Source organism: Aspergillus flavus, chromosome 6, assembly GCF_009017415.1.
Source record: "Aspergillus flavus chromosome 6, complete sequence".
NCBI classification, from domain to species: domain Eukaryota; kingdom Fungi; phylum Ascomycota; class Eurotiomycetes; order Eurotiales; family Aspergillaceae; genus Aspergillus; species Aspergillus flavus.
The window spans coordinates 1438703-1463390 of NC_092410.1; the positions used below are offsets into that span (position 1 = coordinate 1438703).

At 46.8% G+C, this 24688-nt stretch overlaps 8 protein-coding genes across 8 annotated transcripts; 4 read left to right on the forward strand and 4 right to left on the reverse strand.

The window, feature by feature from the left end:
* Positions 1-6660: 6660 nt before the first annotated feature.
* F9C07_8370 (putative C2H2 transcription factor) lies at positions 6661-7461 on the forward strand (the record flags this gene model as incomplete). The annotated part of the gene is made up of 1 exon (XM_041286892.1): positions 6661-7461. The coding sequence occupies one exon, from the start codon at positions 6661-6663 to the stop codon at positions 7459-7461; it is 801 nt and encodes a 266-aa protein (XP_041149316.1).
* Positions 7462-9019: 1558 nt separating this feature from the next.
* On the forward strand, positions 9020-11882 carry F9C07_2246769 (uncharacterized protein). The gene is made up of 2 exons (XM_071510037.1): positions 9020-9560; positions 9641-11882. The coding sequence occupies exons 1-2, from the start codon at positions 9209-9211 to the stop codon at positions 11092-11094; spliced, it is 1806 nt and encodes a 601-aa protein (XP_071367756.1). The 5' UTR covers positions 9020-9208; the 3' UTR covers positions 11095-11882.
* Positions 11883-12258: 376 nt separating this feature from the next.
* F9C07_8372 (uncharacterized protein) lies at positions 12259-14346 on the reverse strand (the record flags this gene model as incomplete). The annotated part of the gene is made up of 1 exon (XM_041286885.1): positions 12259-14346. One exon carries the CDS (start codon positions 14344-14346, stop codon positions 12259-12261), a length of 2088 nt encoding a protein of 695 aa, XP_041149314.1.
* Positions 14347-14667: 321 nt separating this feature from the next.
* On the reverse strand, positions 14668-15506 carry F9C07_8373 (uncharacterized protein; the record flags this gene model as incomplete). The annotated part of the gene is made up of 4 exons (XM_071511767.1): positions 14668-14775; positions 15054-15214; positions 15291-15338; positions 15380-15506. The coding sequence occupies 4 exons, from the start codon at positions 15504-15506 to the stop codon at positions 14668-14670; spliced, it is 444 nt and encodes a 147-aa protein (XP_071367757.1).
* A 2816-nt stretch (positions 15507-18322) lies between these two features.
* On the forward strand, positions 18323-18767 carry F9C07_8374 (uncharacterized protein; the record flags this gene model as incomplete). Its single annotated transcript, XM_071511768.1, has 2 exons — positions 18323-18389; positions 18598-18767. 2 exons carry the CDS (start codon positions 18323-18325, stop codon positions 18765-18767), a joined length of 237 nt encoding a protein of 78 aa, XP_071367758.1.
* Positions 18768-19206: 439 nt separating this feature from the next.
* F9C07_8375 (uncharacterized protein) lies at positions 19207-19410 on the forward strand (the record flags this gene model as incomplete). The annotated part of the gene is made up of 1 exon (XM_071511769.1): positions 19207-19410. One exon carries the CDS (start codon positions 19207-19209, stop codon positions 19408-19410), a length of 204 nt encoding a protein of 67 aa, XP_071367759.1.
* A 119-nt stretch (positions 19411-19529) lies between these two features.
* F9C07_8376 (uncharacterized protein) lies at positions 19530-20151 on the reverse strand (the record flags this gene model as incomplete). Its single annotated transcript, XM_071511770.1, has 2 exons — positions 19530-19621; positions 20088-20151. The coding sequence occupies 2 exons, from the start codon at positions 20149-20151 to the stop codon at positions 19530-19532; spliced, it is 156 nt and encodes a 51-aa protein (XP_071367760.1).
* Positions 20152-23928: 3777 nt separating this feature from the next.
* F9C07_8377 (GNAT domain-containing protein) lies at positions 23929-24522 on the reverse strand (the record flags this gene model as incomplete). The annotated part of the gene is made up of 1 exon (XM_041286886.1): positions 23929-24522. One exon carries the CDS (start codon positions 24520-24522, stop codon positions 23929-23931), a length of 594 nt encoding a protein of 197 aa, XP_041149313.1.
* Positions 24523-24688: the final 166 nt, after the last annotated feature.

Here is a 24688-nt window from a genome sequence, read left to right on the forward strand (position 1 = left end):
AGGAGTATAAACTGCACGCCACATGAGGCTGTTCTTAACACCGAATCTCACGTTTCGCTCGTCTCAAAGGGGAAGGAGATGAGGGATTGGTCTAGGATAGGAAGGGAGGTAAACTAAAGAGAGTAAGAGGAATAGAATAATTAATTTAGTTTCCTTTTTTCAATGGTGTTCTTGCCATTTCTTTGGTTTCTCCATATTTCATTTGCCCCTACGGAGTACATGCTCTTGGGTTTTGAGAAAAACAGAAGAAAACAAAAGAGAAAGATATTAAGCTACAGGAACTAAACCCAAGTGGTCCAGGGTTAAAATGTTAAACACAGTGTGTTTCAAGAAATTTGTGAGGTACGGGTGATTTTCGGCAGAAGTGCCGTGGGTTGTTGAATCTGGTATACTATTTCGTCTTGGTGTAATTTTCGGTCTTGGTCCCCTAATATTTCTCCCCTCGAATCATGAGCCGACAATAAGATTAAGGTCCAATATTAACGACCTAGTCAGTAGTTCAAGATAAGTTAGAGTTAGGAGATTAAAGCCAAGAAAGGTGCATTAAATAAAAATACTCGGCCGAATAAGAGACAGAGAATAATGAGAAGGAAGATTTAGTGTAGACTTTCCTAGGTATGTACTTACTCATGGGGTTTTTCCCTGAATCCAACGGCAGTTGAGAACTCCCGTAGGGGAGGAAAAAAAAGAAAGTGCCAAATCAACCCAAGATCTGGACCTCTCCAGTAATGGTTCCCAGGAGCAAGACGGACCCACCGCTAATGCGCTGACTAAGTGCGCCGGCATTATTAATCGGGGGAGTCGAATCCCGACGCAGGGACTAGCTCGTCGTCTCATTACATGTCTTGGTATTTTGGCGCTAGGGGATTTACACCCGACATTCCATTGTTGAGGGGTTTCCTTTACCCCTCCGCCTCGCATGGCTGCATTGGTGTATGTATATATGTATCATTAGTGATGTAATTTTTTCCCTCTTTGTTCATATTGCACATAACCCACTTTAGGCAGAAGATTTTTTCAAACTTGATTGTCGTGTGAGGACTTACCTCAGTTCGGATATCAACGTTCCAGAAGGACAATGAATAAGCGGACATCCAACTCGCCGCCTCTTCGGATGTCCGATTCCCCGCTCTTCGCGATACAAATGGATCAGAATACGATATATACGCAGTACACGTTACAGACACCTAAATCATGAGGTCTCTAATATTACCCTATCGAGTAAACTTAAGAGGCTACACTCCACCAGCTTATGATCTACGGCCGGCTCTCGGCCAGTAGGCATAGTCGGTAGTGATAGCGGAACTCCACTTGATCCGGTAATTACAGAAAATAACCTGTCGCTAGTAGATTGGAAAAAATGAAAAAAGAGGGTCAACAAATGTCTTGGTATTTCGCCTAGTAAACCCAAGGAACGTGGCCGTGTCCATGGGGTCAGTTACCACTTCTGATACGTCGAAACACACTCACACTCACATATACTCCCCCTTCGGATACATCCCTGAAAGGGGCCCTAAGGTGTAGCTATTCAGCTACTACTGTAGGGACCAGGATAGTGTTCTATTAGTGTCGAGAAAGACCCCGTGCCAAGGATTAGCAGTTGGCAAATGGGAAGGGCTTGATTTCTGACTGCGTTGCGGTATGTGTGGCCTTATGCAGGCGTATATTATTAGTACTGTACTTGATACTACCTTGCTCCGGGGTATCAGCCAATGAATTGGTGGACGGTTGGACATGGATGTTGGAAAGTCAACTTTGCCCCAGGGCTGTACTTATATTAGTAGATGCTACCCTATGCATATTGGAAGTAGGGCAGGACTGTCCAGAGTGATCATAAGGAGGCCGGGGGTTAAACGAGCGTCGATCAACAATCATTCCGCGGGACTAATGGTGCATCAGCCGGTTTCTCGGGACTTGTCCGTGCTGTCAGCGTCCATGTATGTAGACACATGATCAATGCAATATGGATGTCTTTTGCAGAACTGTAGGGAAGGGAAGGTTTGCTTCAAGCAAGCTGAGAAGGATTGTTCCGAGACGTGCATAACTATTACTCAATCTTTGCTCTGCACTGCCGTATAATGATATGCCCTGCGAATGACAAACATTATCAATCCTGCATACCCTAAGCCTACTTTCTGAATGGCCGGTTGCCGCAACCGACTTGTTTAGTATAAGCACCCCCTCTCTTAGCCAACGGAAGCTCACGGGAACGATTTTGAGGCGAGGAAAACTAAAAAGTTTATCAAGAACATCACCAAATAAACCCACCAAAAAAAAAAAAAGAAAAATAGGGCATAAAACCGAGGTACTCGACATATGAGGAATGAAGAGGCGCCTCGGAACCTAATCGCTGGATCCGGACGACATCCTGACGTTGACCTGGGGATGAACGCGTATGACCAGGAGCGCCCGATACCCTGCTAGGGTTAGTATGGAGCCGGCGCACGCCGTATAAGGATAGCCACCCAACGTTGCATACGTAGATAATGTGTCCTTCTCCGCAGAGGGGAAACATGTACTCCGTACGGAGTAACTACAGGGCTAAGCATTGGCGATGATGAAGATTGTGTATATCATCTTCCGGCCCGGCGCTAATAGGGAGAAAAGAGCTTACTCGGAATATGGCAATCTTTATCAATGTTGATGCCTAGGGTGGAGTGAGCTAAGAGGAGACAGGATTGTGGATAGGTGGGTTTATAGAGAATGGTGTGGCACAGGGTTGGCTGGGGTTCGTCGTTGACGACGTTTGACAACACGTATGCGTGCTAAGCTGTGGGAAGCGATTCAGGATGAGCAGGCCATATCTCGATAACGCATGCTAAGAAGGCCTTAGCGTGCTTGTTATGGGTCAGATGGGGAGGGGACCGGAGACATACTAGTAGCTTGCTAGCCATGCACTTGAGGCGCCATGAGCGAATCCTATGCTATTGTTTTTGAAATTAAATCCTACTCCTGCTACTAAGTGAAACTTTTGATGGTTTCGAAGGACAACCCAGGGACCAGAAGACGGGTGTGAAAAATTGATAAAAAAAAAAAAATAAAAATAAAAATAAAATAAAATAAAATAAAATCACTGGATATCTGCAAGGGATAGAACCACGTTTTCGAGAGGTTCGCTGGTTTTAGCCTGAGAGACTGAAGTCGTCCCGGTTGCTGATTCGCTCCCTCGCTATGTTCTATACACATATATTAGTAGGATGTACAATTTGTATGTACCGTCTAACGTTTCAGTATACCCCTCGTGCTTTCTTTTTCCTTCTCGATCGTGAATTTCCATTTGCCACTACTCAAACCGCAATCGATGGCCGCTGCAATAGTGCAAATAGTTCACAGCTTAAGGTCTGCCTCCGATGTCGTCGTCCTCGGTGGAACGAAGGCAGTGTTTTCCAGAATATCGGAGGGGATAATATCCGTTGTACATACGTTAACATCAAGCGAATCAGAATTGAAGGAAATATCCAGAAGTGGATAGGTACATCGGCCGATCTCCACTTAATGAACTCCATAGTACCGGTATAATACGGTTACGGTACCTACTCCGTAAGCCGAAGCCTCGTACCGAGAGCCCTAAACCCGAGACGGACGGGTCGTCCTCTATCTGATGTGGATTAAAAAAGCCCACTAGAACAATCTTGAAAATAAACTATCTCCTCAGGCAACAGAAGAAATGCAGGGTCTATTTTGACATTCAAGAGGAAACGATAAAAATGTATATTTATCCAGTCACTTACACATTGGGATTTGACAGCCCGCATCACTAGACATCATAGCTAATGCAGGATATAGTAGAACCACGGTTTATATCACACCGTGGCTAAAAGCTTGTCCGTAGGCTCTTCTGGGGACGTGATGAGAGGGCGCCTTACCAGGATGGGTAACGATGGGCATGATTGCTGTCTCGGCAGCACGAGTGCTTGATGGATTGTGCTCTCAACAATAGGCTGTAGATCTAGTGTCAGCGTGGAATCTATAAAAAGGTCAGACATTGGCTATTGTTCTTAGTTTAGATATTTCCGGTGCTATTTTGGATTTCGACGTTTTCATGGTTCATTGAAATATTGAGATATTGAACTCCAGAATAAAAGAAACCTTTTTCGGTGTTGGCTGTCCCTGATCCAGAACCATACGGCATGTATGTAATCTCAATACATAGTAGAGTTCACACCGGTGCAGGAACTAAAAGTGACGAGAAGAGCACTTATTTCGGGAATCCCTGGAAAGCTCACTGTATCTAGTGGTTAGCGTAATACTACCATGCGTCTTCCATTTTAATGAACACTATTTTCCTTATTTTAATTTTCCGTTAATTAATTACAACAGTCAATAGTGCAAAATCGTGCATTAGAGGCATCGTACGAAAAGTGATATCAATCCAGATATTGATCAAGGACAGGGTCATTAAACACTAAAACTCGGCGCCTTTTACCGTTCTCATGTTAACCTTCAACCCAAACATACCTCTAGGATACATACGATCTGCAGTAGCATATGTATATTTGGTTCTCCAAGAAACAATACCGGATAGAAATCATTAAACGATATGACAGAAAAGTGTTTCAATGAAGCAGCTGACGACAAGAACACGTACCAGTCAGGGGTCTAGTTTACTTTAGATCGGATTATACTACTTGGATGGGGAGTAGTTAGAGGGGCTTTCGGGCCCTGACCGGGGGCGTTGGTCCCTTTCCACAATGGGTATCCTGACGAAAAAGATGATGATAATGACCCATCAAGTGGACGAAGATGTTAGAGACTGGGTAAATATAGTACCGGAGAGAGCAAAGCCACCCTTCTGGCTGGAGCGGAGTGGCTGCCCCGATGAAAGGATTTGGAGTTAGCGGACGGAGTTTACTGCAAAATGGTAAGGGTAAGGATTGTAAGGAACGCCCTGCCATTAATGACTGGGTCCCAGAAGTTTACTAGTGCCGGGTGTTGGTAGTACCTCTCGGAATTACTACCATTTGAATGTTAAATTGTTAGAGTTCATGAATTGCTTGAATTTTTTATTTTGTATTTTTATTAAATTTATTTATTTATTTTTTTGATTTTCGGGACTCCGAGACCCAGCAGGAAAATTAACTGTTAACTGGCGAAGGGCAAGATTTCTGGTTGTGTTTTTTTTTTTTTTTTTTTTTTTTTTTTTTTTTGAATATCTGTATTTATTATTTTCAGATATTTCCCCCTATCGTACTAAAAGAATATGGGATTACAGCAAGTGAAAAAAAAAAAAAAAAAAAAAAGCTCATGAAATTTTTATACTTTTTTATTATTCTTTTCTTTTCCTTTTTTTGTTCATTATTTTTTAAATTACACTGGTCCCAACAAGACTCTGGGCAGACCCTTGGCCCCCTCTAAGAGAACAAATCCAAGGATTCCATGAACAGACTATTAGTGGTGGTCTAGTATTATTCTAATTATTATTACTTCTATTTTTTTAATTCTACAAATGAATGATGCCTACCACGGATCCACCAGGACTGGAGAACTAACTAGTGTCGTGGACACCCTCGAACGCTAACTAACTGGTTCGCTAGCACAGCGACTAAGTAACTGACTGACTGACTTGACTGAGATGGCCAGAGCTTCTGGAGAGACCCTGGACAGGTTTCAAGATGCTGCTACTTCTTCCTCTTATTCTTTTACTTCTCGTCCCTTTTTTCTTTTTCTTTTTTCCTTTTTCATTTTTTCTTTTTTTTTCCCTCTTCTCTCTTTATCATTTGTCGTTCTTCCTCATTTGCTTCTACATTTATTTCTCTTCCCATTCGCCTTCTCCTCTTCTTTCATCCTCTATCCCAATTCTCTTCTTCCAAATCTTCAATTCTCTCCTTCGCCGTTCCCCTCTCCTAACTAGATAAGCGTCTATCTTAGCACTGCTTTTCTTTCCTTTCCTTCAATCGCCCCTTTATCGATCAACACCTATCAAATCACCCATCACATCTATATCATATTTGACGATCTCCTCTTCCCAACATCAATATCCGGGTGCAATCTCATCGCTCAATCCGGCTTTGGTGGTCCTCGACTTACTCATCTCGCTATTTTTCTTGGCCCCGGCACTTCTCTGGAAGATAGTTGCTAGGGCTTATACCTGTCTGGGTGTTGATCTAATTCTCCTCTATCTTCTGATCATTCCTTCATAACGCAACTCCGCAAAACGACCGGTTCTATTCTCAACTCCCATTAAGAATCGTTTTTTCATCTGTCACCTATCGGAAGTGATCGGTGGCGGGTGGCGTCAACTATAGAGAGGAAAAGGAACATTTCTAAATCGTCTGTCAACGCCATCGTCCAGTCTTAAGGAGTGGATCAGTCGGGCCTTTTTTTTATTATCCAGAACGTGGCAGGAGTTCTCGGGGTTCTGTCCGGTCAAAATCGACTACTTCGCCAAGGAGGCCGAGTTCCACTGGGGTTTTGTCAGATCTGCATCTAAGTAGCTGGCAATAAATCTGGTGCATGTTACACGAAGAAAGGACAAACATCCTCGAAGACCTTTTCGTGAGTACTCCCGTTTGATACCTTTTCTTTCTATCTTGGGTCCTCTTGGAAGTCAGGATCACAGATCCCTGTTTCATCCAAAGTTACCAAAGAAGGATGCAAAAAGAAACATTTCAGCTAACAGTACCAAAAATCGTTCGATACCAGATATTTCTAGCGTAAAAAATGGCTAGCTGCAAGGCAGGCTTCGTGTCTATATTAAACAATGATGACAACCCGTCATTCACAGTGCGATCAAGCCCCCGTTTATGCAGACACCACTCTACTTCATCATACCCGTATCCCTCAGAGCCACGACGAGAGGCATCAAACTCATACTATCGCTATGGGTATGCCCATTCAGACTCCTTCCCAGTGAACCGGCAACAGTTCGATTCCGTGTCGGACGCCGCGCAGCCCACGTCCCCTGGATCGTCGGACTGCTCTTACGACTACATGAGCGCCGGATCCAGTTATTACTATCAGCCTAATCGTCAGGAACCCCATAGTTACCAAGCGCCGACAACGGGAACCGCGATGACAACTGCTGAGAAAAGGCTCAGCGCTAACAGCGTGTCTGACCCTCCCTCCCCACCAGCATCCATCAGTGGATCCAGAGATGCAATGGCAACCAAGGTAAACCGAAAGAACAAATACCCATGCCCGTTTGCTGCTAGTCACAACTGTTCCGCTACCTTCACCACCTCGGGACATGCGGCGCGCCATGGAAAGAAGCACACTGGCGAAAAAAGCGTACACTGTCCGATTTGCAACAAGGCTTTCACCCGAAAGGATAATATGAAGCAGCATATTCGAACTCATCGGACACACTCTGAAGACCGGCCAACGGGTGTGACGGAGAAGGACACTGATGCAAGTAACCGGTGGCGCGTAAGGAGGGACAGCCCCTTGTACAACCACCACCGATCCTCGAGCCAGTCCCAAATGGATGGGAATGCCTACGACAGCATGAGAACTATGAGATGAGCGCAAGTGACTGTGTCAGCGTTCGCGGCCACTTGAAACGATATCATCATGAATTTGATGAGAAACATATATGAAACAACCGAGCCTTTTAGCAATATCCCAGATTAGGGCAGTTGCGAGAGGTCACCCCTCCGCCATTCTTTGCCCTGTACTTGCTCTTCTTTTCCTTTATCATTTTTCATGATCCACGGATGGTCTTCGATCTTCCCATGTTGGAGCATCTCGCCAGGCGGTGAGGGTGACTGCTGTGCGGCACTCTCACGGTCACCGGTTTAAGTTCTACCGTCTGAAAATGGCGGATAGAATTGGGATAGAATGGTTTTACCATGATATGAACAGACGACTGGCCGGGCAGCAAAAGTCCGCATTTTCACATCTGTATACCATTTGGAGAGGGCTATTACTTTGTCCAATTTTTTTTTTCTATTCTCTTTATTCTTTGGCATTTCTCTTTTTTGATGTCTGTTTTGAGTCTATTGCATGGCTATTTTGGATCAGCTTATAAGCGTTGTTTTTGTCTTTAGGGTTTTCTTTTTTTTTCCATTTTTCTTCTTTGTGACACGAGAAGTTCTAAGTTACGGCCAAGAAAGCCTTTTCTTTTCTTTTCTTTTCTTATTTTTGACATGTATAGTATACCAACGAGGTTAGGGGTCCATTGTGTAAGAGACCATGTCACATTGAAACGTGAATGAACTGATTGATGTCCATACTGGAACGATTGTCTGCCGGCGAGCGTAAATTCAAGTAGTACGGTACAGGCGAGACATGCCACGGAGATACCCCTACCGATCGATGGTTGAGCAGCTTGTGAATCACTGAGACCCCCAGGACAAACAAGGTTGAACCACGGCACGCAGCCTGAAACCATGGTTGTCAAACCAGTCGTCGGTCTAGGTCAGGAACAGATGGGTCCATCTATGGAGCCCGATGGGATGGAGCTTGGCCTGATGTGCCGAGAGCCTCGACGAGGCGTAACGTGTTAAGGCGGACAATCGTCGCTTCTCTTCATGCTGATTGAATGAATGAGGAATTGAGGCGATGCGACGTGATGTCACTCCCGATTGTGTGTCTTTAATTTGAGGTCTTGAAATTGCCAAATCAAAAGATGATTGAACGTGATCGGGTTAGTCATGCATGACGGGTGGATCGCTGCCCAAGGCCCCAAACGGGTAAAGTGTTGTCCTCAGGTACCCATGCGAAAGGTACAGTTACTACAGTAGTATTTTCAGGTGCGCATCAAATAGGGTCCGGCTCCACTGCTTCACTACCACTCTACTTGTGTGCTCTACTACTACTACTCTCTACACGGGTGAAGGGAACGCATGAAACACATCGATCACGATCCCTTTTAGCCGGACGGCTTATACCTCGAAGATCGAGCTTGGACCGTTTCAGCCTTACTTGAGCGAAACAGCGAATCATTCTATTAATACTACTGGACTGTCTATTTAATCCTGTCAGGCTCAGAAGAGGTACCGCCCATACGTCACTGACGTGCAGGTGCCCCGCCTCTTGCCACAACCTCTCCCGTGCCAATCTTCTTGTTTTCTTTTTGCATCTTCTTTCTTACTTATTACTTCCTTTCTCCCTCTTCAATCTACGTCTCATTTGTCTCACTTTCTCTTTTTCTTCCCCTAAGCTTACTTAAATTCTTTTCCCCCAAATCGTTGAACTTTGTTGTTGACTTCTCCTGTATGATCGTCACCCCCACCGGTCTAGAGTTTGTCTTCCCACTCTAGCCAAAACAATGGCGTACTACGACGAAAGTCACTACCATTCCCCTCGCGATCGCTATGCGCGCCCATCAAGCGTCTACTCACAAGACTATTACTCCGGTGATGGTCCCTACAGTAGCAGTCGCCACGAAGCGGGCGTCGTCCGTCGGCGCGACGGGAGCAACGAATCTCTTCCAGGAGATTATGGCTACGAATATGGATATGGTCTACCCCCGCAGTCTCGCCGCTCCAGGGTTTCCACCGTCCAAGAAGGTGTGCACAGGTCCCACTCCATGGGTGGCCGTGGTTCATATTATGATGATCCCGACTATCATCATTCGCGCCATAGTCGTCGTTCGAAACGTTATGATTACGAAGATCCACGTATGTAGTCTGTTTCTTGGGAGTAAAAAAAGGCCCATATAGTGTGGCTGGGGCATCCTCAACTAATCTTGCTGCAACAGGTGACCGTTACAGGCGCTCGCAGCGTTCTCCGTCTAGCAGCCGATCGCCTCCTCCCCGCAGGCGCCGCAAATCTCTCTCAGAGCAGGCTATGGAAGCCCTAGGCATAGGTTCCTCTGCCTCCTCAGCCTCCAAGCATCACGAGCACCGTCGCGGGCGTTCCCATGGCCACCATAGCAGGTCCTACTCTTATTCACCCTCTCCGACTCGGAGCAGAAGCCGTCATCGCCGGGATCGGAGTGAGCAGCGAATTGCACAAGCCATGAAAGCAGCTCTGACTGCAGGCGCAGTGGAAGCTTATCGTGTGCGCAAAGAACCCGGCGACTGGACGGGCGCAAAAGGCAAACGGATTCTCACTGCCGCTTTGACAGCGGGTGGTACTGATGGAATCGTGGATCGGGACCCTAGCAAACATTCCAAGCGCCACATTATCGAGTCTACCCTGGCAGGTCTGGCTGCGAACCATTTTGTAAACGGCCCTCGGTCTCGCTCACGGTCCAAGTCTCGAGGCCGCGAAAAGAGTAAGAGTAAACTGCCTGATCTTGCCGCCGCTGGAGCCTTGGCCGCTGCTGGGAAGGAAGCGTATAGTCGGTTTCGGTCCAGGTCCCGTCCACGTGGTCGGTCTCACTCACGGGACAGCGAGGACGATTCTCCGCGCCGGCCCAGAAGGCGGAGTAAGAGCGTTTCCGACTATATCAACCGGGGCATGGAAGCGCTAGGCCTTGAAAACAAGGATAAAGACAAAGACGACCGGAGACGACATCACGATCGACCCTCTCGCCGGGATGACTACTCAGACTATGACTCGGATAGCGAATACGGATCTAGGCACCATGGGAGCTCAAGACGGACTCGGCATTCCAGAGATGTAGGTCGATCTCTAAACCCTGATAGTAATCATTCGCCATCCTCCCACAGTAGGTCCGGAGCCACAGGCGAGGAAGGCCACACTTACCACCAGGACCATTACTCAAACTCGGATAAGGATTCTGACCTTGGAAGCAGTACCGATGAGGAGCACCAGCACAAAAAGATGACGCGGAAGATGCTCCTAACTACCGGTCTAGCCACTGTAGCAACCATCCACGCCGCCCACGGTTTACACGGAAGCATGGAAAAGCACAAGAAACGCGTCAAAATGGTTAAGGAGGGCGATATGTCCCCCGAAGAAGCACGCAAACTCAGAGTGAAAAACAATCTTGTCGACGCCGCGAGTGTAGGTCTCGCAACGCTAGGCATCAAAGGTGCAGTCGACGAATGGCGACACGTCGACCATATGCGCAAGGAGCGCAAAGATTTCCGGAAATTGTGCGATTCGAGACGAGAACGCCGTCGAGCTCAAAGTTACGGAGCCGCACCACGCCGTTACACGATGTACCCCGACGAAATCGAAGAATATCCTCCCTCTCAGCATGGATCGAGAGGTCGGTCTATGTCGGTAGCCCAAGAAGTATGATTTGATCTGCGAAGAATTCCTGAAATATGAATTTGAAGTTGCGAGTTTGCGAATGCTATAACTTATGACTGTATGATAGTGATGACCATGGCGGTGATGACCTTATGACTTTCTTTGTTTCTTTTTTTTTTCTATGTGTCTTGCAAGTTTATGTCTTTATGCGAGTGGACTTTTGTCTCTATAGGTCCGGTTTGAATTTTATTTCGGTAGTATGTTCCTCATCTCTGCTCTTTGGGCTTCCATACCGCGTTTTGCGTACTCAATATCCAACCTGCAAGCGGGTCAGTGTCGTATACCACACGGTACAAAACTAGCACAGAACACAAGATAATTCACCAACCAGAATAAAAATCCTTATTTCTGATAAGACCTAACCTACTAGTCAGTCCACACCGCTGGGCACCTACTCAGTTAAGGTAATAGAAGTACTTGAGACGACCATAAGCACAGACCCATCCATCCCTTACGCCAGAGCCTTTGACAAATGCGGAGTACATACCTTAATACATCAGATAAATGACATCTCGAGACTAAAGACGGAGCATGTGGCATGATCACGCCTCAGATAAAGTAGAGTGGCTGGGGGTCCTAGTTTTCGATTGGGTATGGTTAAGATTACTGGTAATTAATATGCATAGATTAGGCACGGAGCTTGCGGGTCATTCGATTAAATTGCTGGTGGCATTTATGTGAGAAAAAAAAAAAAAAAAAAAAACTCTATATACGACGCCGAAGCACAACACCGGTATCCCGTCCGAGCAAAAAGAGAAATCCAAAGCAATGGTGGGTTTCATGAAAGTGATCGAGGAAAATAAACCAATAGGAACAAGATAATGCGTAGATGCATGGAGCAGGCAGGACGAGTCACAACAGGTGGAATTGGAACGCTTCAACGATCAAATCCTGGTGCGAGGCAGAACAGAAACATGTGCAATGAGATGCTGAAACCATAAGAAATGCGCGGCTAGCTGTACATTCCATCCGTCGTGGAAGAGAGCAAGGAAAATGAAACTTTTTTTACAGGTATCTTTTTCCGGCTGGTATTAGGGCATAGCTAAGTTAGGGAAGGAGCGGATTAGACCCAGTCAGGGACGGATGGTGGTCAAAGGAGAGGAGGTGAATGAAAGTTTCAAGGAATGTGTTTCTGGTTCAGGTTCGGGAAGGTCAGCGCTCGGCATTGAGATTCAACCAGCTCATATCAGAGTTGATATTGTTGTTGCGAGTGTCGCGCGGTGGCACGGGTTCGACGGTATCTGGGATCAGTACGCTCGAGCCGCGCGTGTTCATGCGATTGTCACGTAACGGGGCCACGAGCGAGGGCACGTCAGACGTGCTCGGGTTGTAATAGCTTGGGTTATAATAACTTCTGCTGTAGGTGCTGCTTGGGGGGCGGCCCAGCCAGCTTTGTTGTGCACGTGATCCTGGATGCTCGTAGCCATCGTCCGATTCGATCGTGATGTCACTGGCTGAGGATATGCGAGCGGACTGGCTCTCGGGGATTGTAATGGATTGTCCATTTTTGGGTGACGTAGCATGCTCGGTGGTGGGGCTACCGCTCACGACGCATCCCAGCGGTTTCGGTGCTTCTAGAAAGTTGGTGTTTAAAGGCGCAAGGGTCTTCATCGGCCATGCAGTAGCAGTCGTGGCCGTCGAGTCAGGCCGGGCGGGTACCGCTGCCGGTGGAACCATCAGAGGCGCCGCACTGTTATCTTGGAAATACCTACCCCAGCCTTCACTCGTTCGCCGGTCGCCGGGATGGTTTCCTGGCAGTGAATCTTGGGCCTCGATGGCCTTGTCGAACTCGCCGGAGCTGAGCTCCCTACTGGATTGAATGGTGCTCAAGGGACTCGGCTTGTGATCGAAACTGGGAGGAGCACCCGCTGGCTTCGGCGTCTTTTCCTCACCAACATGGCCGGAGAAGATCGCAAGAGAGTCTACCGACGATGCCGCGAGCGGTGCAGGGCTCTTCGCCATCGGATATGCGGATCGAGTCAATGGCTCGACACCTCGATCTTGGAAGCTTAAGCGGTCCTTGTCGCCACCATCTTGAGCCTGTGCAGCTCGCTTCTTCGCATCCTTCTTATGCTTCAGAATGAAGAGGATTACAATCAAAATGGCAGCAATTCCCACAATACCTCCCAGTGTGGCCCCGATGATCGTGCCAACATCGCTGCTCGAGGAGTCATCGCTGGCCGGGGCGCCGGAAGTCTCACTGGATCCGCTTGCAGTAGCAGTCGGGGTTGTAGTCGTTGTTCCAAGAATTTGTTGCGACGTCTGATCGCCGTAGAATAGCTTGGTTGCGTTTACCCAGCTGTTCGATGTTTGATTGAAAATCGCCAGAGTGTCCGAGCCACTCCCACTGGAGATGACCACCAACCCATCGTCGCCCTGTGCCAGTGAGTAGTCTTTTCGTGTTGTGGTCGGTGCCAGAGAGTCGTCATAAGTTGGATAATCATCGAGAGTGATCCCCCTCTTGGTCGAGGACGATTCAGAGCTGTTTCCTTTGTGAGCCAGGGCGCCGTCAGAATTGAGCAAGGTTATGCTGGTGACATTGTTGGGTGATGCGCTCATGTCGAAAGCTTCGAGGATTTTGCTACCGTCGGTCCCATTGACAAGAGCACATTGTACATCGTTTGACAGGGGTGCCGGGATGGTTACATCGGAGCTGTGCCACCCTTGGATGGGATCAAACAAATGCACTTGATCTGGGGTCGTCAATCCGCCCACCAGAGCAGCCTCCTTGTCGTTCCATGTCAGTAGTACAGGGTCGTAAGCGGGGGATGCATTCTCGGCTGAATATGCTGAAAGATTGTAGGGCTCCTGCGTATTGATTGCAAACGTGTCCGACGACGCATCGGTTTCGTCACGTTGGTGGCCGCCGTAAATCAGAAGAGCGGAAGACGATTTGAGATAGACGGCTTTATGGGATGTTCGATTGGCCATATTCCCGCTGACGCTGTCAATTGTCTTCCACTTTTTGTCTTTGAACGAGTATCGCTGCAACCCTGAGCTTTCACCCTTGGAAGGCGTTCCTCCGATCACATAAAGCGCCTGTTGATCCTCGTTGCCGTCCAGTCCTCCTGTAACGCAAGCGGCTTTGGAAACCGGTTCCCCCATAGGCAATTGAGTCCATGTCGCATTGCGTTCGAGCGAGATCGAAGCGAAACCATTGGCTGAGTAGGTGTATAGAGTGTTGTCGTAAATGACGGAACAGTGGTCCTCCAATTTCACAGGAGGCTTGGGAACGATCATATCGAATGACAGAAAGAGTGAGTTTCTTCGAGAAGACCAGCCGAAGATATTTAGGTATCAACCAGCCGCCAGAGGTTTGGGGACGGAAGAGTAGAGAACGAATGGAAGGTGACTGCCAGAGCACTATCTCATGGTCGAGGGTCGATTGTTTGTTTGGGGCGCTGGGCCGTAAAGGTGTTTTCAACCCGTAACCAACCTTGCCGGAATCAACCAGAGGAATAAATTCGTCTTCAGATACTTCAAGATTGCGATAGAACTTTTTAATTTTCTTTTTTTTTTTTTTAGGAACTTCCTTTCCCAGACCTATATGCGTGCGTGGTACTATAAAAGGAGCGATTGGGACCAGGATCTGTTGGGTTTCACTGGTGTCAAGACCCACGATATACCTCGAAAAGGGATAGTTGTTGAGCGGAAAAAAAGAATGGCGACCTGTTTCGAAGTGGTTAACAGAGAAATCAGGGGGAGAGGAAAGTTCGTCTTAATGCGCGATATCAAATCGGCAATGAAGATGGAAAAGAAAAGCGAGCGACAAGGTTCTCCAACAAACAAGTAACGAGGGAAGAAAGAAAGAGACAAAGGTGGGTTAGAAGGAAGAGAACGAAAGAGCAAGCAGCACAGCCGAGCGTCAGGAGAGAGAAAGGTCAAATCGTGTCTGGAAGGATGAAACAACGGAGGGCAGCTTAGACCAGCACTAGGGGCGGACTCACCCTAATCGTGATATTCTCCCGAGGAACAATTAAATTGAATTCGACGTCATCTAGGTAGGTTCTGGGAGAGAGGAATTGAAGGAGAGACGAGAGCAAACCATGAATGGAATGAATCACCCCGTCAACATCCAAAATTGAACCCGCACGAGTGCCAGCACGTTCTTCGGTATACAAGGGATGTGGATGGGGAAGAAAAAGAAACGAAGCGGAGAAAAAAGAAAGTGATTGACGGTTGACGGGAAGACGAAGCAGCCTGAGGAAGACACGCTAACGGTTCCTCGACACCTGAGGTGTGGATGTGGATAGGCCTAAGACACTCTCCATACCAGACACGGCACTTCCAAGTCTCACTCCATCGGTTATTTCGTTATTTTCTTGTTTCTTCTCAATCGCGTTGACACACAAACTCTCTTTTTTTTCGTTCGACGTGTTTCCCTCTCTATGTAACTCCATCCTTACATGGGGATTTGGCGAAGGTGCGGTGCGGCAAGGGGATATCCACATCAAATTAAACATCATAACATTACCTCCCCAATCTATACCAGAAATCCACTTGACCCGGTCCAGGTTCACTCAGGGGTTCCATCCAATGGCTCGGGATGGTGTCATCCAGCCCACCACATACCCATGGTTCTGTCGTTCTCCCGAAGTTTGGGAATGATATCCCCCCGTTTTCCTTGTTTACTCCCCTTTTCTCCCGTTCTATAAAGTTCAAGGGCATATCCCAAGATTGAGAGAGGCTTTTATTATTTTTTGTGCCTTTCTTCCCTTTTTCCCGATATTCCCTCTTGGAAATTCCCTTGCACCCCCTCCTCTGGGGCGAGGAAAAATAAGATTAATGGTGCCTGACCCGAAAATTTCAACCCAATAATATTTTTCCATGGCGTGGTCGATTGATTGAAATCCATGGCATTGGCCCCAGTGGCATCCTGGTTGAGGTGGTATTATATTAATCACCATGAACAGAGCCAGTGAGGCCCCGAGAATCCGCCTGAAAATTCTTAAGGGCAGCGCTGGGCAGGTGACCGGCATGATTGGTCCATTCGTCAGGAACAAGGCCAGCACGGGCCTCGACTACTAATATCATGCAGGTACTCTTTTTTCCTCCCCTTCCCCCCGCGTAGGACAGGTCAGATGTCACTGGGATAATTTCCAGGTTGTCAGTTGTCACACATCAAAAACCAGTGAAAACAATAATCGGACCCTTTCATCCCAGCTAGACTTTTTCACCTGAGAATTCTCTCTTTCTCTCTCGCTTGGGAGGACATCCCGCCCAATGAGATACCCCCGACCCAGAATTTTTCCATAAATAACCCTCCCACATTTTAGACGGTATGGTACCAGTGGTACTGTACGAACAGCTGAGACGGAGTACACCAAACATACCAAGTACCGCCTTGACTAGTTGCATACTTCCCGTCCAGCTCCCCCGCCATGATTGGCCGGGACCCCTGCTTGGCGCGTCTCCACCTGCCCCTCGGCTTGACGTTGACCCACCACCATCAGGTGGTTGTTACCTCAGGCTTTCCACTTGACATACTACATACCTGAGTAACGCTGTTAATAATGTACAAGGCTTTGTTTCTGTTATCAATCTACCTCTTTTTATACAGTACTTTCGCTTACGTGAATTAAACATGCCAATGTCGGTCTAGTGCGGCGTCTTTTTCAATCTGATTTGTATACTAATTTCCAGGTTCGGAGTCTATGCCGTGGTGAATTGGGGTTAGGATTCATCACACCATGACTAGAGACAAGGAATAGATATACAGCATTTGTTTATTTATACAAGTCTTGGTGAAAATACCCAGTGTACTTCATTCGGTAGGAACAGTGAACTCATATAGATATTCCCTACGAGGTCGTAAATCTAATATTCGATCTAACAAAGAATATATATATATATATATATATATATATATTTATATCTAGCCCTAGCGATCCTAAACCCCAACCTGACAAGTCTACCTTCCCCTCCCTACCCTACCATCCAAGTCAAGTACCTAGACTTAAACCTAAGAGGGTTGCCAAGTAGGATCCAAGCAGAGCTCCTCAATGGCAACCCAGATATCGAAAGCCTGTAATGGCCCGGAAAGATGTCTTCCTCGGTCCAACTTGCACCCTCGGACATTTACCCTCCTACCCAATACCGAGGCCACAAGGATTCAAGGTATTGATTGAGAAGAAGTTCGCGCCGCATGACGACAGGCATTGCCAAGCAGAGACAGGGTATGTGCAGTATCTATCTTGTTTGGCTATCACGGTATACCTAGAAGTACGGCTAGCTAATACTGTTTCGTGCATTGAACGCGATCAGTGTTGTATACTGACCAAGAAAGATGAACCCATTGAAGTCGCATACATATTTCCACATGACCTATCCCGGCAGTTCATATCTAGATATAACCTCTGAGGCCAACAAGAGTAACCTGATAGCATACCCGGAGTCATTAACGGAGTTTCTCATCCTACGACTTAAAATTTAAAACCCCATCTAAGCCAAGAATCTATCCACGACCATGGTATACTGCCATCTGACACTACGTGTCATAATGTCTTCAAATCAGTCAGGGAAATTGCTAATTAGCCCGAAATCGAATCTGTCAATCAAAAATGATTCGACTGTATGGCCTGGTTCCATACCCTGGCCGTAGCCAGAGACCATTACGGGTTCTACTAGCCGTGTCTATGAGAGACATAGGGCTCAAGAATGGTCAGCGATTCCCGGTATTGCAGACCGAACCAGGGTCCTTGTTCAGAAATTGGAGATATGCAACCGCTATATTGGGAATTGGTAAACTTGACAATCGAACCACCGTTTGCTTTGACACAGGCTGCTCGATGACCTTAATAGATTTTGACTTGGCGAAGGGTTGGGGCTAGCCACTAAGCCCTGTCCACCCGTTATCATCTCTGGCATCGGTTCCAAACATCAATCAACGGAGTTCGTGCAATTGGAGCTATTTTTCATGGGAGATGGAGCCTCCATTGAATAACCCACTGAAAAGGACCACTGTGTACTCAAGGGTCCTGGATTTGCGGCATAATATATCCCACAAACTATGCAACAAATTATCTCTCCTTACATACAGTATGTTGTTATACACTTATGGTATTCCTCTTCATAACCATATTCTTCTTCTCTGCTCTTTAGACAGAGCAACGTCGTTTGAAAGTACATCAATAGCTGCGAAGCATTCCCGCTATTGGTGTCATTTGCTAGATCTTGTCTCTTCCCAAGTGAGATCTTTGTTAGTTCGTTCAAGAAAATGGAGAACAGCGATATCGTTCTTTTTGTTGCACGTATCTTCTGGCCTGATCAGTGTCTCAGTTTTCGTGAGTATCTCAGCACGAGCGTCAAGTACACTCGTACCAAGGATGAGGAAACTTCCGGGCACCAGAATAATCACTTTCGCTTCTCATGATGCTCGATATGCCGTCCTAAGCCAACATCTCCTTGCCGTTCACGCCGCCATTGGAGGTATTCTAAATGCAAGCGGTTGTGGAGAACAGATCGAGAAAATACTCCATAATTGGGATCTAGAGGACCTGGACCGGTTGGAGAAGAGCTCCCTTTTCTCTATTACACCCCAGTTTGCAACCTGGAATATTTATGAGGACATGCGCATTGTGGCACGCACTGCTGCTGTGTCGATAAACGTTACCCTATATGGACCCGTTGCAAAAACAACAATACCAATTCTCGGTGAGTAAAAACTAGCATGAGGAAACACGGTCTATTACCGTCTGGTACATGGGCTCTCTCGCACAGCATACTCGGCAAACATACGAGCCTCCCCACCTCTTAGGGCACAGGGGCTGTTTTACTCATTGAAACAAGAAATAATCCAAGCTAACGATTCAGCATTCTTTGAGCGGGGGGAGATACCCCCAGAAATGGGCTGACTAGTGGCCAGGAGTTTATCAGAGGACGGTGACGTGAAACGCAAGAGGTGTAGCAATTAATTTCAACCCCTCCGAGAAGATAACATCCATTAAAGTGCAGTCTTATATCCTGCTGCAGTTCATTAAAGAGCATTACTCTGTCTGGGGTACTTCGGGGACAGCTACTGCGGTTGTCTTCCAACGATTACAAGGAAGGCACTGCTGGAATGAACTATGAAACTATACAAAATCGCTTTAACTCGAGCTAATGAATCCAATTGGCGCCGAAGAACTGCGGGTTAATATGCCCTGGGGTGCCCCCTTCGCTGCTCTTAGCGACACCTGCCGAGACCGGCAACTGTATCACGAACAGACTGGAAGCTCAATGCATGAGGACGAGCTTAGTATTCTCAATTCCGTGTTGGAGTACCTTGCGGGCTTGAGGACTGGATTCGCCACGGGATGGATCTAAGGCAATTCGATCAATGCCGTGGTCAACCTTATGCCCAGACACAGGGGTATTAGGACGTGCAAAATTCACTGTTTGGCTGCGCTCGCAAGCTGCCTAAAGTGCTGCGGGTCAAATTCCTCTTAACTGGGCGCAACAATGCGCCAGGCAATGCCTTGGCTCGTGCATTGGTTGGTCTTGTCCATCAAATCGACTGCACCAGAGGCTAACGAACCTATTCAATACATGATTGTTATTCTTGGATTTTGAAAAGCACAAGAGCGATGAACTATGCGAATATATACCAGAATTGTTCCTGTCAAGCATGGATATGGCTCGAAATAATAGGATGAATATCCATCATTGAGAATCCAGGGAGTGTGTTAGATTTACTTACTGCTTCCCATTTCGAGCCAACCTTGGAATACTTCTACTCCCTCAAATAAGATGTTGTCTGTCATCAAAATGGTCTTTCTGACGGAGCCCAAAGCCTACACTAACTGTGGGCTGATGCAAGAGGGTCACACGGAGAGGAATCGGCCCTAGAATGCCCAAACATGACAAGAAACGAAAGGCGTGCACATACTACAAGGACTCTATAACCATACTCATACAGTCATCAGATATCTGTATGAATATGTTCGAAATACCCTTTCAGGGAACTTTCACGTCCCGAATCCTAGATCGCAAAGGGTACGTACCAATGGCTGCGGAGAGCAGACCCTGAGGTTGTATTTCGCCTATAGCAGGGCGGTGACCGATCATCTAGAAAAAACCTTCAGACAAAAGATGCTGCATGAATCCCAGAGAGAGGCAGCATAGAGGGGACTGCGAGCACCAGTCGTCTTTCACAAACAACAAGGGCATGCCATACATTGCAAGCTTTGATGCTCTGGCAATATCCCTGTTTTCAAACTTGAAGATACCATAAGTACCAGACACAGGGCCTTGGACCTCCTTTCTCAAACCAATCGTGAAGACAGCTGGACCGAGGGAAGCCAACCGGGACCTTCATCAGATCACGCCCGTGGTGAGCAAGACCTGGATACAACCTCCAAGTGGCCTATGATCACGAAAGAATACGACCCAAGTATAACTGGACATTGGACACTACCATAAGTCCGATTAAACGACGTCCTGGTAGGACACATCAACCAACGCAGAATATGCCAGGAACGCGCACAGAACTGGACTCATGACTTTGATTCAGCTGGCAATATCAGCATGAATAGAACTCCCTACGACCCTCCATACTTACTACGAGGACTGGGTAGTAGAGTATACCTTGGAGTTTACCGCGGTTATTATGTCCTCTTAGGATTAGAGCTTGCAGCACACAACGGAATGCTTCTCACGCGCCCGCAAAAAATGCACACAGGCTTGGCCTTCCTTCTCAACTTTACACCACTAGATGGTAGCAAGGTCTACGTTGGGGTTTGTCTTCATGCATACCTTGCCTCCCCATCTTCAAGAGACGAGCAAGAGTCCGTTGGCCTGGCGTCAATATATCGAGCTTTGGGTTTACATGTGATGATCATCGCATCAGCACATTTCGCAGCCGATGCCATTTGCGAAGGACTACGGGAGTGAAATAGACTTACATCCACTCAGAGTTTACCGTCCTCTATCGGAGAGCCGGGCATTCCACAACCACGGCAAATTCATTACAGACTTAAGGCAGACATATCATCCTAGAATGGCGATAAACCTCTATCTGGAGGCGAAGATGGAGGCGAAGACAAGACTGCATCTGCAACGGTACCCGAAGAGAATACTAAAGCAGCAGTGGTTAAGCCTCCCAGCAGCAATACCGCCGTCATTCGGGATAATAACGCCGAGGCCACTCCTGACACCGTGATTCCTCTGCATAATCAGATTATGATTGATAAATACCTCGAGATCAAGAGGAAGCTTATCACAGGAGATACTATTCTCGTGCAGATACCTCGTTACAGGCGAAGGTCATTGAGATGGCGTCGGATACTAGCAAACCATTGATGGTAAGGCGACCATCGGACGAGCGAGTCCTCGACCAGGTCACAAACTTCCCACTGTTGGTCGAGACAGTCAAGCTCTAAGAATTACAGCCCAAGCCAGTCATTTTGGCAGCCACGAACTGAAACAAGGGCTCATTTGGCTTTGTGTGGTCACACTCACAACGACACGCAGGGGGGCGGCGTGCAGCTATGGCTACTGAATCGGTCAGTGATTCTGCAGAGGAAGCTGACAGATACACTCTCTTCATGCCAGGTTTGACCTCAGCAGCAGAAACGAACCTCCATCGAGGTAAACAATTAGAGTTGATTAGACTATTCTATGCTCCCCGATTAGCTTGTTCTTTAACGACTACTTGTCAACTAATGGAATTAGGTTCTGTTTTATGTTTTCTATTTCCAGCTCACCTAATTGCTGACTATAAGTTTTACATTCCTGTCTTTAGCTTACTGCAATACTGTAGCTAGCACAGGGAGGCATGTGGCTCTTTTCTTATGGGCCATTTACTATGTGCCTGTGTACTGATAGTGCTTAATGACCCTACAAGACATCGTCCACTACAACATACTCTTAGTTAGACAAGAACAATACACTCAATAACCCTGAAAAGTAGCCAACGAATGGTAGCACCGGCCAAGAGTTTAGTACCCTGAGCGAATGCTTACGAGTCCATCTATGTACACCCTAAGACAAGTGCCCCATTCCTTGAGCTGCTAGATCCCTAAGTAGAGCTTATTACTGGCTTTGAGGTGGTCTTTTCCCCAAAATTTTAAATCAATATTATAGAAATGGAATGTAGAAACAGCAGCTACGAACTGAATCTTCCCAGCTACTGAGTGATCAGAAGGCCACGCCAGTTAAATCCGGACATTGTGAGCATTCCTCGTGACATCCTTCCCATTCCTTTGGATGCACAGACATTGTATAATTTCTACGTACGAACAGGCCATATCCTTGAGAAGGATGTTCTCGACTATTTGGCTATTATACTGCAAGATTATTATTCTTCGGGATGAGGGATTCGCAGTAATACTGAACTGTAGTGTGTTTGATAGATAACCCCCACTATCCCTGATATACTGGACCACAGATAGTACCACAGACAATGACACCAAAAACCTCTTCTCTATGACCAGCGCCAAAACAAAAACATCACTAGCATCCTTTCACACACCCCTAGTTCTTATTACTTCTTTTAGACAACTGTCGAGAGGGCTAACCATCATGGTCTTAGACAACACAACCGGTGGAAGGAACGATATACGACAATTGCCATGTAGTTGTATGATCATGCTAGAATAATTGAATTGTTCATGGTACTGACGCAAATGTGTAAGGTTCGCTTGGATTCGAATAGTCTCAGCTCGCTAGGCTAGCATAGTCTACACGCCCCCACCGGCAGCTCTGCTTGACCCGCTCCAGCTGAGCCACGTATAAGTGAAGCCCCTCCGACGAGTATCTACTCTGCCGATCGCAATCCATGGGCTCAGACCCATTGATGACGGCATTTACGGCACAAAGAAGAAGAGATCTACAGCTGGCCAGCATATAAGTGAGCCGTATTCCCAGATTTCCGAGAAGCACTCGTCAACCACTATTTATTTCTCTACGAAGTCCACAGATCCCGGTGCGAATATCGGATTCTTATCGAATCGTTTCTCAAGAATATCTGTCAACACCAGACAATCTACAGCCATGCCACAGGGGCGTAGTGAAACTTTTTGATGTTCCACAAGGGTTTGGAATAATCGGCCCAGAAGACTCGCAAGGCTCTGCTGAAGATGATATTCCTTTCACTCCCAATGACATTCTCGCAGACCAAGTACATGCAGGATAATAATCGAGCAAGACCATACTTGAATAATAGCGTGCTGAAACATAATACCTATTGCTTTAGGACGAAGAAACCCCCTTTCCACGACTGGGTTCAAAGGTTGAGTACGAAGTGAAGGAAGATGCTGGGGAGAAACATGCTGTCAAGATCAGGATCATCACATCAGATGAGTGATAATCTATATGGGTGGGGTTTCATGTGTATCTACAGAGCCTTTTTGTGATTATTTAAATTTGAACCATGCGCACTCTAGCCCATTCGTCTTGGGGTTTTCCGCTACTGCGCTACGTGGCGCGGGGTATTCGGTGTAGATAACGCAACCCTCTGCTGAACGCTTTGATCGTGACGATCCATCTGCTACTACTATACCTTGGTGGAGTAGTTGGCTGGGCTAACTCTCAAGGAAATCTTTCATTGGACATGAAGAGATCGCCAGGGTCCACTGTACATATCCCATATGGTATATCATCTTCTTGGCCTGGTTTTAGTGAGAATCACTAATTATAAAAACATTACCCTGTGTACCAATAGTCTTAATTACAAACATAGTATCCAGCTCCACGAAGTAAGTAGATCATAGCCGAAGAGTGTCTCCAGAGGTTTCTCAAAGCGGATATCGACACGCATCCGAAGAGCGAGAATACCACTTCCATATAGAAATCAGCTATTCCAGAGAATCAATTGCCTCCACCACAGCCTTGCAACATAACAATCTAATCAAAAGTGTACCCCGGCTTAGCCAATACAAAACGCAAACTATCTCGAGCATGAGGTACCATCCACGGCTGAAACTCATCCGCACATATAAAATCATAGTATTCAAACCCCGACTTCTCTAATACCCTCCCCGAAGCCGGATTCTCAGTATCACAACGTCCCAGCAACCGATAGTGGTCGGGGTGAAGGATCCAGAACAACTCCGTGAACGCCAGTAGTGCTTCAGTTGCAATTCCGAGCCCCCATGCAGATCGATGAATAGTATAGAAGACTTGAGCCACGTGATGAAGATCATAGACGCCTATAAAGCCGACAAACCCTCCAGGTACGAGAGCATTGCTCCCATCTTTGGCTTCTGGGCCTTGCCACTCTTCAATTGTCTTGGGGTCAAGGTCATCGCGGAGGAGAATCGCGAATGTTTCGCGATTATCTTCCGACAAGTCTCGTAATAGCTCTTCTTCTGCTTCTTGTATCGAGGTCAATGGGCCGGGAGAGCTCCATTTTACAACTTCCATATCGGATTTCACTGAGAAGTAACCTGGTAAATGGTCTATGGTTAAATGGACCAGCTCGAGTCGGGTTGATTGCATGGTATGAGGTTGAAGGTGGTTGTGATGGTGAAATGGGATTGAGAATGTGGTTCAATTAGGATTATTGTCAACATTCATTATATTAGGATAATGTCCAGCGCTTTTAAAATCTAGGCTACATATGCGTAACAGAGCCACAGCTTACATATATAAAAGACGCAGTGAT

Bases quoted from the DNA above. Each gene is read 5' to 3' on its own strand.
- F9C07_2246769 (XM_071510037.1), top strand. From the start codon at position 9,209: ATGGCGTACTACGACGAAAGTCACTACCATTCCCCTCGCGATCGCTAT. The intron at 9,561-9,640 runs GTATGTAGTCTG...TTGCTGCAACAG, and splicing joins TTATGATTACGAAGATCCAC to GTGACCGTTACAGGCGCTCG.